Source organism: Nicotiana sylvestris, chromosome 2 (assembly GCF_000393655.2).
Source record: "Nicotiana sylvestris chromosome 2, ASM39365v2, whole genome shotgun sequence".
In the NCBI taxonomy this organism is placed as follows: domain Eukaryota; kingdom Viridiplantae; phylum Streptophyta; class Magnoliopsida; order Solanales; family Solanaceae; genus Nicotiana; species Nicotiana sylvestris.
Genome location: NC_091058.1, coordinates 55,759,909 through 55,772,423, shown reverse-complemented (window position 1 = coordinate 55,772,423; position 12,515 = coordinate 55,759,909). Strand labels below are relative to the sequence as shown.

Below are 12,515 nucleotides of genomic sequence, written 5' to 3'. Positions count from 1 at the left end.
CAGTAAGTAAACCGTACAAGGGGATCAAAAAACCACGACCTACACCTGTAGGCTTTTAACTTTACTAACTTGTAATCTTACCTATTACAAGCCACTTTACAATACTTCCGATTGCAAAGTATTTACTCAACTAACTTGTGGTACCTTTACCACAAGCCACTTTGTGACTATCCTAGTTACAAAGGCTTTTTCTAACTTGTGATGCTATCACCCCAAGCCACTTTGCAATTCTACAATTATAAAGACTTTTTTTTTATGACTAAATCTAGTCACAACCTAAGCTCAGCGAGTTTGAGGATTTATGAGAGGACTCCTAATCAGTATGTTTCTAAGTAAGCGATTTAGGAGATATAGTAAGTACAATAACAAGGTTACAACTCAACTAGGACAACAACAATCAATCTTTTAGGAACTGGTCCGTAGTGGCATTCAACCTTATTCTTCAAGCTTGAGAGGATGATGAGTTTTCTATTTTTGCAAAAGCTTGAATGAGGAACAAAAACCTTCCAGTGATGTCTTTGTATGAAGCTTCATCGGGTACATATTGATCACATCACTTGAGGTGATGTGAGTGCTTTGTTCTTGAGGTGATGCCTTAATCTTTTTCAATTTATATATAAAGAACCAGTTCCCCAACAGTGATTCCCCCTGAGTCCATATTAATCTTTTATTTCCCCCTTTTGTCATCATTAAAAAAATAAAAGCACAAAGAAGTCCAGCCAAGCTAACTCATGCCACATATGTGCACACTAGCATGAGAAAGAACAGAACGCAAAGATAAAGTAATAGACAAAATAAAAGAGGATTTAGATTAATAATAGTTTCATATGCCCCTTCATTTGAAAAATGTAAGAGGCAGCATTTGGACTTGATCATGGGAGCAGTAGCAGTAGTACATCCCAACCACAATGAAAAACAACAACAAAAAGTATCCACCAATCATCAACAGAAAAAAAGGAACACAGCCAGATAACTGGTCACTGAGGGGAAACTTAGGGGGCACTAGGAGGAAAAAGCTTAGAAGCAGCGGCAAGTGTCTGGAGAACAAGGTCTATTAGGGTAATTCTCGACTTTTGCTCGTTGAGTAGTTCGGCTTTTAGGTTCTCAACTTATGCCCTGAGGTCAGCATTTTCTTGAATCAAACGGATCACCTCATCATTCGACATGGGAACTGCTCGAGCTTGCTGGCCTTCCAGGATGGCATTCCTGGCCTTCAGTCGACGTATCTCCTCAGTTGCGATGTTTTGGGCATTGTTGAGCTGAGACATAGTTGAAGTGCTTCCTACACCCCCATACTTCTCAATACACTCGCACTCTTCCAAGGTTGTCTGTAAGAATGTCTGCTTACGGGTCCCTACTTTACTTGTTCCCAGCGGAACCTCAAAGTATTTGATTACTTGCGTGAGCAAGAATCCATAGGGAAGCCCGTGATTGCCATCCTTGAAATCAGCCACTTTCTACATATGCTTAATCATTATGGTAGGTAGACTCACAGGGTTGAAACCGTCCAATTGCTCCATTAAGAATAAATCAGATTTGGAAGTGATAGATCTCCTTTCTACTCGAGGCAACATGAGTTTGTTCACCAGTTCAAACAACAACTAGTAGACAGGAAACAATGTTTTCTTATAAACCTGGTCCCCCTTCTGATTAGAGTTATCTTTCACGACTGCATTTCGGAAGTTGTATTGACAAACATCTCTCACACTAGACACCCCAATAGTAGGAACCTGCAGAATTTCCCCAAGTAATTTTCCATCAAAGACAACGTCCACCCCATTTACTAAAGCGCACACATGGTCAGTATCCACTGGAAATAAACTGGTGAAGAAGTTCTTGACCTCCTCCTCATACACTTTAGGAGCGTCAATGTAGAATAGATGCGTCCATTGCTGAAACTCCACCATTTCTAGAAGCGGACGCATTCCTGCCATCTCATAGATTGTTGGGTCAAACATGCGACCCACCAAAACCTTTTGATGCCTTAGTCGCTCAGATCCAAGGCAGACGTCACTTCTGGCTTTCTTCCCAGAAATGGGTTCTTCAACTATTTCCCATTTGTGTTTCCTATGCTTTTCTCCACTAACTTTACCTTTCCCCTTGGACTTGACAAGAATATCTTCATCACTCATTGACTTCTTTGTCTTGGACTTGGAAGTAGATCCTTTTTCTATGGATACAGACTCAACCTTTTTCGAGGACCTCCTCACAAGGGAACCAGGTTCCTCAGGAGTTCCTTCCTCCACCACAACGACATGGATTGCTTCATCACTTACAGGGACACCATTCTTTACCAACTTTTTCCTTTTCTTTTTACTACTTTTCTTGCTCTTTTGAAGTGCAGAATCGTAGGCTGCTTTGACTTGAAGCCTGGTAGTAGGCCGCTTACTTTCAGACTCAGAAGTGGTGGCAACCCTACGCTGACTTAAGAATGCATCTAGGGTCACATTGTCTAGGTCTTCTTCATCACTAGACCTCATTTCTGGTACTTGAATTTCCTGGGGCACAACATCGAAAGCAGGTACAACACTATCCTGGGGATGAGAGTCGTGACATGGATCCTCCGGAGAGGGATCAGGTTCCTCATAAGATGCCCTAGTAGTATATACTGATGCATTCCCTTCATCAGCCAAAAAGTTCCATTCTACCCACACGTTTTGTGACTCTTGTCTCTAAGAAATAACTTTATGCAATATGCCATCCGCAGATACGACAAACACAATCTTTTCTTCCTCAACAGCTGCTTCCACGACCATGGAGTCGACGGTAACGATGGAAGAGCCTTTTATGAAGTCAGTATTTTCACTTTATTTTCCAATTAGGGTTTTACGGGTGTGGACATCAGATGACGTTGAGAACGGAACAGTGGTTTCAGGAGTTTCAGAGTAGGGAGGAGGTTGGGAAACTAGGGAAGGTGTGATTGTAGCAGTGGAGGTGATAGAGGGTGACACGGACTTAGTGAAGGGGAGAGGTTCCATGGATGGGTCAGAAGTTTTATCAGCCATTGGAAGATGAGGTGTGATGATCCTTCCTTTTTGGTGAATCTAGAATAGGGCTTATGGTTAGGAAGAGCAGACGAGAGGGGTTTTTTAAACGGAGAGGACAATTATGAAAGGAGAAGAATAGGTATCGGTTCTGAAACGGCGGTTGGGCGTGGAGAATCGTGACATTTCAAAGGGAGATGGAACATTTTGAATTGAAGAGACGTGACAGCCAGATCTGAAAAGTTGATGACATGGCAGTTGTATTTTGTGCCTTTTAAGACGTGTATTAAAGGATGTACAGAACTACTAACTTTTAGTACAAGAACCTGGTTCTTGAGAAACATTTTCTTCAAGCCCCTCTTCCCCTTTTTTGAAAAGAATTAATCCGCTTTTATCAGTCATATACTGCATCTACTGCTTCTATGCTCACCATGTGTATTTACCTACAATGGTATTGAAGTGAGTTAGGCAGGGCCAGAAAACACTTTGAACCTATTATTTCTTATTAACTCTAGCCAACTCAAAAAGGGATCAAGTTCTTAGTTTGGCCTCAACAGTCCCAACTTTACTCTGTTTCTTTCAAACTATTCCCTACTTATTTCCTTGGTAAAAATATATGCAATTTGATCTTCAATGCTGCAGAACTTCACGCATATCAACCCTTTCTCCATATTATCTCTCAGAAAATGATGTCTCACATCAATATGTTTGGTCCTTTTATGTTGGACTGGATTTTTTGCCATGTTGAGTGCACTGGTATTATCACATAGGAGAGGCACACTCTCAGTGAGAACTCCAAAATCCTCCAGTTGCTGCTTGATCCACAGAAGCCGAGCACAACAGGATGCTGCAACCACATATTTAGCTTCAGTTGTTGAAAGAGCCACTGAATTTTGCTTCCTTGTACCCCAAGAGATAAGACATGATCCTAAGAAGTGATCCATCCCAGAAGTACTTTTTTTGTCCCCAAGATAACCTGCATAGTCTGCATCAGCATACCCAATTAGATTAAAATTGTCACATGATGGATAATATAGCACCAGGTCCTGCATGCCTTTGAGATATCTCAGTATTCTTTTGGCAGCCTTCAAGTGAGATTCCTTGGGGTTTGATTGAAACCTCGCACACAACCCCACGCTGAAAACAATATCAGGTCGACTGGCAGTGAGATAAAGAAGAGACCCAATGATTCCTCTATATATTTTTTGATTCACAGGAGATCATGTTTCATCCATGTCCAGTCGAGTGGGAGTGTCTATCACTTTTGATGCTTCCATGCCAAACCTTTTCAAGAGTTCCCTGATGTATTTTTGCTGACACATGGAAGTACCTTTTGGGGACTATTTTACTTGAAGACCCAAGAAGAAATTTATTCCCCCATCATGCTCATTTCAAATTCACTCCCCATAAGTTTTGCAAATTCTTCACATAGAGAGTCAGATGTTGCTCCAAAGATGATATCATCAACATAGACCTGAACAATGAGCAGGTTCCTTCCTCGTTTCTTTAAGAAAATAGTATTGTCAATCTTCCCTCTCTTAAAGCCATTTTCTAAGAGAAATTTTGACAATCTTTCATACCACGCTCGAGGAGCCTACTTTAGCCCATACAAGGCTTTGTCCAATTTGAACACATACTCAGGGTGCTCATGACTTTCAAACCCAGGTGTTTGCTTCACATAGACTTCTTCCTTAAGTAGTCCATTCAAGAATGCACTTTTGACATCCATTTGGAACAAAGTGAATTCTATATGAGAAGCAAAGGTGATCAAAATTCTGACGGCTTCCATGCGAGCCACTGGAGCAAAAGTTTCATCATAGTCAATCCCTTCCTCCTGATTGTAACCTTGAATCACTAGCCTAGACTTGTTCCTTGTGGTAATTCCATGCTTATCGAGCTTGTTTCTGAATACCCACCTGGTTTCTATAATGGTTCTATCTGGGGGTACGGGTACCAAGTGCCACACGTTGTTTCTCTCAAACTGATGCAGCTCGTCTTGCATGGCTGTAATCCAATCTACATCTTTTAGGGCTTCCTTGATGTTTTTGGGTTCTATCTGGGAGAGAAAATCTTAGAAGGCAAGTGAATTTCTAGCTTTTGATCTGGTTTGGACTCCGGAATCTAGAGGAGTAATTATGTTGTTTATAGGGTGAGAAATTTGATGTCTCTGTTAGATGATTGCAGTTCATTCAGAGAAGAAGAAGGTATGTTTGGCTGATTTTCCTCTATCCTTCTCTCAGATGCAAGTGGAGTTCCCTGAACTGCATCAACCACTCTTTCTTCAGCTTCAGTGGTTGTAATTAAAGTGCTTGGTTCTGTAGATGACGAGGCAGCGTTGTCTTCATTTGCCTCCTTCATTTGACTCATCATATCTGCCTTTCCGTTTGTCATGTTAATGACTTTGCCAAGAACAAGTAAGGGTTCTCCATTTTGATCTTCCTCAACGTTCTTCGCAAATGATGGGTGAGATTCATCAAAGATAACATGGATGCTTTCTTCAACACATTGAGTCCGCTTGTTATATATCTTGTAAGCCTTTATTTGAGAAGAGTAGCCAAGAAATATCCCTTCATCACTTTTGGCATCGAACTTACCAAGCTGATCTTTTCCATTGTCGAGAACATAGCATTTGCATCCAAATGTTCTTAGGTAGGTCAGCTTGGGTTTTCTTCCATTCAACAATTCATATGGTGTCTTATTCAGAATTGATCTGATCATGCACTTGTTCACTAAGTAGCAGGCAGTGTTGACAGCTTCAGCCCAGAAGTTCTTTGTAAGTCTACTGTTAATCAGCATTGTTCTTACCATTTCTTCCAGAGTTCTGTTCTTTCTTTCTACTACACCATTTTGCTGAGGAGTTATGGGAGCTGAGAAGTTGTGAGAGATACCATTTTCATTGCAGAAATCATCAAATTGGACATTGTCAAATTTTGTCTCATGATCTGATCTAATGCATACAACTCTAGACTCCATCTTCACCTGGATTTTCTTCACAAAGGCCACAAATACTTTAGTCATTTCATCTTTTATTCTGAGAAACAGAGTCCATGTGAATCTGGAATAGTCATCCACGATCACGAAAATGTATCTCTTTCCTCCTCTTCTTTGCACCCTCATAGGTCTGCACAGATCCATATGCAAGAGCTCAAGTGGTTTTGAGGTGCTCACATCTTTTTTTGACTTAAAGGAGGACTTTAGATGTTTTCCTCTAGCACAGGCATCGCAGACCTTTTGAGTTTTGAATTGTGACATAGGCAAACCATGGACCAGGTCCTTTTGAGTTAGTTTATTCAGAAGGGAGAAGCTTGCATGGCCCAATCTTCTGTGCCATAGTTCAGCATCATCGTCAACAGCCTTCAGACAACTCAGGTCACCACTCTGTAACGATGAGAAATCAGCAACATAGATGTTCTTGTATCTTTTGGCCACCAGGACTATTTCACCAGTCACAAGGTCAGTGACTGTACATATTTTGGACAAGAACTCCACCTTGTTTCCCTTATCGCAAATTTGAGAGACACTCAGGAGACTATACTTAAGTCCATTGATATAGTACACATTTTCAATTGAGTGAGTGAGTGACTTACCAACTTTTTCAACTCCAAGAATGTACCCATTTTTGCCATTGCCAAAGGACACACTCCCTCCCTGTAGGGCTTTTAGTGAAAAAAGTTTGTGGTATTCCCAGTCATGTGTTTTGAACATCTACTATTCATGAACCATTGTTGACCACTTCCCGTCACTGTCCCCTGCACAAGAATTTTAAGAGTTATTTTTAGGAACCAAAACAAGTTTGGGTCCCTTGTAGTAACCAAGAGGATGAATAAGAGCTCTTTTAGTTCATGAAGGTAATGTGCATTTTCTATGAGTGGAACTTGGTCCCTCTTTTGTGATCACAGTTTCAGCAACCACTTTGTCTTTTGGTACTAATTGATTTTTGTCCTGGACACCTTCCTTGGAGTGCCCAATGTTCCCACATTGGGTCCGAGGCCAGTTATCGGATGTAGTGGCGCTCTTACTGTGAGGGTTGTAAGGATTTTTTCCTTGAAAACCCTGTTCCCCGCCCTTTTTCACTATCATTAGTGAACAAGGCAGTGGTAGTCTCTACGAACCAGGTCCACTTTAGAGACTTTTCAAGGTCATTCATTACTTTTTCTAGATTGGCTTGAAGGAGCTCGTTTTTCTCAATTTCAGCGCTCATCGTACATCTCAAGGCCTTCACCTCATCTTCAAGCCTAACATATTCCTCACTAACTATCTCCTTTCCTCTTTCAGGGTTTTCAGGTTTTGACTTATTCAAGGGCTCTACTATTTGTTCCCTTTGGTCAGCAACTTCTGCCAAGAGATCACTCTTTTTTTTTCTAAGAGTTTCAATGGCATTCTTTTGATCAGTAATTACAGCCACTAAGTCTTTCCTAGTATGTTCAGATTCTTCTAGTTCTAAGAACAAAGAATCCATATCCTCCACAAGACTACAAAATACAGTAAATAAAACATCAGCTAAACACATGAGTTTTTTTGGAGAGTAGGATTTCAGATTTTTCAGAACATCCCTGAAGTTTACCTCTTCGTTGCCATTTTCTTCATCATTGTCTGATTGCGCCATCAAAGCAAGCGTTGAGTCATATCTAGTCTCCTCGCCTTCAACTGCCATCGTATAACTATCGTCAGTATTAGATTTATCTTGTTTTACTTGTGTAGTTCCATTATAAGCTATTTGAAAAGCCTCCCATATTTCCTTGGCAGTGTCACATATAAAGATTTTGTCGTACTCGTTAGGTTCCAAACCATATACCAGAATTTTCTTGGCACGAGCATTCTTCTTCAATGCTTTCTTGTTTGCTTTAGTGTATTCTCCGCTGGTCTTGATTGGAATAAACGGACCATCGCGTATAATATCCCAAAGCTCGCAATCCTCGGCCATGATAAAATCATGCATTCTAGCTTTCCACCACCAATAGCATTTTTCATCAAACTTGGGTGGGTGGTATATAGATTGACCTTCTTCAAGATTTAGTGGAGCCATCATGAGGATCCTTCCTAGGTGTTAACCTGATAGGAGGAACCTGCTCTGATACCAATTGATAGTTTGTATGGATCCACCAAGTCTTAGAGTACCTAGTCCTTTACAAGTTTCTGCTGAGAGCACTTAGTAAAGCAGTAAGTAAATGAGGCAGAGGATTTTTACGTGGAAAAATCTCGCACAAGGGGATCAAAAAATCACGACTTATACCTGCATGCTTTTAACTTTACTAACTTGTAATCTTACTTATTACAAGCCACTTTACAATACTTCCGATTGCAAAGGATTTACTCAACTAACTTGTGGTGCCTTTACCACAAGCCACTTTGTGACTATCCTAGTTACAAAGGTTTTTTCTAACTTGTGATGCTATCACCCCAAGCCACTTTGTAATTCTACAATTACAAAGACTTTTCTATATCTAGTCACAACCTAAACTCAGCGAGTTTGAGGACTTACAAGAGGACTCCTAATCAGTATGCTTCTAAGTAAGCGATTTAGGAGATATAGTAAGTACAATAACAAGGTTACAACTCAACTAGGACAACAACAATCAATCTTTTAGGAACTGGTCTTTAGTGGCATTCAACCTTGTTCTTCAAGCTTGAGAGGATGATGAGTTTTCTATTTTTGCAAAAGCTTGAATGAGGAACAAAAACCTTCCAGTGATGTCTTTGTATGAAGCTTCATCGGGTACATATTGATCACATCACTTGAGGTGATGTGAGTGCTTTGTTCTGGTTAGAGAGTGAGTGCGCTGACAATGTATTGCAGTGCGGCAGAAACAGTGTCGTCAGTCACTTCAGTTCCAGCTATGTCCACATGACTTTGTACTACTATATAGGAACCACAGGAGCACCAGGTCCTTGATTGGTTCCTAGCTTCTGAATCTGTAGCAGTTCATCCCTAGCTAGAATCCGTTTAAGTTTGCAGCAATCTAAGTAGGTCGGTTCCCTATCTGGTTCTTATCAGTAAGTTTGTTAGATCATCAAAACACAAGGCAAGAGTATTTAAGATCTATTAGTTGAGCACCGCAGGATGCTGCGACTACATATTTAGCTTCAGTTGTTGAAAGAGCCACTGAATTTTATTTCTTTGTGCCCTAAGAGATAAGACATGAACCTAAGAAGTGAGCCATTCCAGAAGTGTTTTTCCTGTCCATAAGATAACCTGCATAATCTGCATCAGCATACCCAATCAGATTAAAACTGTCACCTGATGGATAATATAACACCAGGTCTTATGTTCCGTTGAGGTATATTAGTATTCTTTTGGCAGCCTTCAAGGTTGATTTTTTAGGGTTTGATTGAATCCTTGCACATAGCCTCACACTAAAAACAATATCAGGTCTACTAGCAGTGAGATAGAGGAGAGACCCAATAATGTCTCTATACATGGTTTGATTCACAGGAGATCCAGTTTCATCCATGTCCAATCGAGTGGCAGTAGCAATAGGAGTGTCTATCACCTTTGATGCTTCCATGTTAAACCACTTTAAGAGCTCCCTGATGTATTTTGATGACAAATGGATATACCCTTTGGGGACTATTTTACTTGAAGGCCCAAGAAGAAGTTCAGTTCCCACATCATGCTCATTTCAAATTCACTTCTGATAAGTTTTGCAAATTCTCCACACAGTGAATCAGTTGTTGCTCCAAAAATGATATCATCAACATAGACCTGAACAATGAGCAGGTTCCTTCCTCATTTCTTTAAAAAAAGAGTGTTGTCAATTTTCCCTCTTTTAAAGCCATTTTCCAAGAGGAACTTTAACAGCCTTTCATACCAAGCTCGAGGAGCCTACTTTAGCCCGTACAAAGCTTTCTCCAGTTTAAACACATATTCAGGGTGCTCGTGACATTCAAACCCTGGGGGTGTCACACCTCCTTTTTTGCCCGCACCGCCTGCAAAGGGGCACGGAAGGGAGTTTTTTCCAATTAAAGGACAATCGAAACGGGATTTATTTATTTATTTCAGAGTCGCCACTTAGGGATTTATGGTGTCCCAAGTCACCGGTTGAATCCCGAATCGAGGAAAATAATGACTTTGTTTAACAGTCTGCGCACCAAAAATCTGGATAAGGAATTCTATTAACCAAGGAGAAGGTGTTAGGCATTCCCGAGTTCCGTGGTTCTAGCACGGTTAGTCAACTGTTATATTTGACTTGATTATCTGATATAATACATGTTGAACATATGTGCGGATTTTTTACTTTTAACTGCTTTTATCATTATTATTATTTTTATCGAGAATTGCAACATCGTGAAAATATATCTCGAACCACGTCACATCAATGTACCCGGGGTTATCGACATGTTTCGACTCTGTTGAGATTTGGATTTGGGTCACATAAATGTGCACCCGAGTTTAAGAAAATAAATTGTTAAAGGCGGGCCTAAAGCGACTAGCGTATCATTATTTTTGGGGTAAGGCCGTGAAATTTGCTAAACGACCGATCCCGAAGTCTATACAATTATTAACCTTTTATTGAGGGCCCTGCAACTTATGCGTTTTATTGGGTGAGGCTCATCTCATTTATTTTAACAGGATAATCCTAAAGTGCCTACATTTTTTCTATTAAATTTGTCTCTAAAAAATGAAAGAGAAAAGGTCATAATTTATTTACATGCTAACGAGTTATTATAGTTGGGTTCCGAATATGATTCGTAAAATCTGAAAATGATGCAAGCAGGGTAGTCCGTTGCCAATGCGGGCCCAGACCCAATCTGTATGGTACAAAACTGGACCCAGGTCATCTCATTCACATGTTACTACCTAGTTACATTATACTAGGCATGCTCACAGTTTGTCAAATTAAAAAAAAATTGGCAATCTAATTTTAATCCTAAACCATTTACATGCTGAAATTAACCAATAGTATTTAGCTAAACAATATTCATACAAGTTCCAAAACGATCTATTCGTTTAATGAACTAACTGTTGAATGTTTAAGAATAGTCTAAATTAGCTAACATGCTTTTTGAGACATGATAATCATCCAACAATAACGAATTAACTAGACAGAGTTACTACACCATTTATTTATTTTTTAGGCAATACATAGATAGTTCGTCCGCTAAGCTAACGTCAGATGTTCCACTATATATATTAAACAGCTACATGATTCTGATTAGAGTAAGCTAAATAATGTATATATACAAATAAAATCCAGAATATAATTAAGATAAATTCAGAACTTCAACTCTTCATTTCATATTCATGCTTCATGTTTCAGTTTACAGTAACCAGTGTGTCAGTTGTGTACCTGATATTGGAAGCAAAAGAAAAGGAAGATCAGCAGAAATGCAGTAGCATACAACAACAGTGACACCCAACAACCAGTAACAACCAGCAACGAGAAACCAGTGACAGATTTTAAATCAAGATAAAAATCCAGCAAACCAGTGAAGTAGTGGCAAACAACCAACCAAACTCAAGGAACAAATCAAATGAAAATCCCGAGACACCAACAACAATTAACGGGCAGAAGCAAAGGGAATCTTTTCAGATTGAAAGACTAGTTAATGTTTAACCCTTAATTTCTGAATCCGTATATCAGAATATTTAGATTGTATATCAGGTGTATACTACTCTCTTTAAATTTCCAGAATGTTTTATTTATTTATTTTTATTTTTTGGAAGTCTTAATATTTTCGGAATTTTCTCTCTCTTCAATCTCTAGCTAATTCTCTCTAAATTCTGTCCAAGTCTCCTCTATTTATTACCAACTTTCAGCATTTTAAAATTAAATTCCACTATCTTCCACCCATCCCCCTTTTAATCCCACTACCTAATGTTTTGTCCCCCACTACATTAAACAAATACATTATCCCCTTCATTATATCTTGTCCCCTATGCCTACCTTAAACAATTATATTATTCACTCACTACATTATGTCTTGTCCCCCACCAGGTACTATTTTAATATTATTTAAATATTATTTAATCTTAATGGACAGATCACTCAAAATAAATAATCGTTCATATTTTCAATTCCAAAAATACACCTCCGACCTTACTGAAATTACCATTTTACCCCTGAAAATACTGCAATTTACCAATCTACCCCGTCAGCTATAACCAATTCACCTAATCAATTCTAACCAAAATATAGCAGCTATAACCAATTCCTAATCAAATTTTATGAACAAACTCAAACTAAATGATGAACAACAAAGAAACAACTCGAATTATTTTGACTGAACAATATTTTTAAACAACAAATCTACTTTCAGATTTCAACAACAATAACAAACAAGTATATTCAAATCATTGAGCTCAAATTCAAATTAAACTTAAACAGAACAACTAAACAGATTCAAATCACTAAACTCAATAATCAATTGATCTTCAAATTAAATCCAACAACATTACAACAAAGATGAATGATTCAAAACGAAGCTATGTTGAACTAATACGGGCAGATTTCAGACTACGATTGACACACAGATGCAAGAGACTAAACTAACTGTATTGAGAATAAAATCGTGATTTAACTTAGACAAAAC

The 12,515-nt window shown here is 39.1% G+C and overlaps 1 protein-coding gene across 1 annotated transcript; it reads right to left on the bottom strand.

The window, feature by feature from the left end:
* Positions 1-6,999: 6,999 nt before the first annotated feature.
* On the bottom strand, positions 7,000-8,010 carry LOC138884934 (uncharacterized). The gene has a single exon (XM_070165808.1). It carries the CDS (start codon positions 8,008-8,010, stop codon positions 7,000-7,002), a length of 1,011 nt encoding a protein of 336 aa, XP_070021909.1.
* Positions 8,011-12,515: the final 4,505 nt, after the last annotated feature.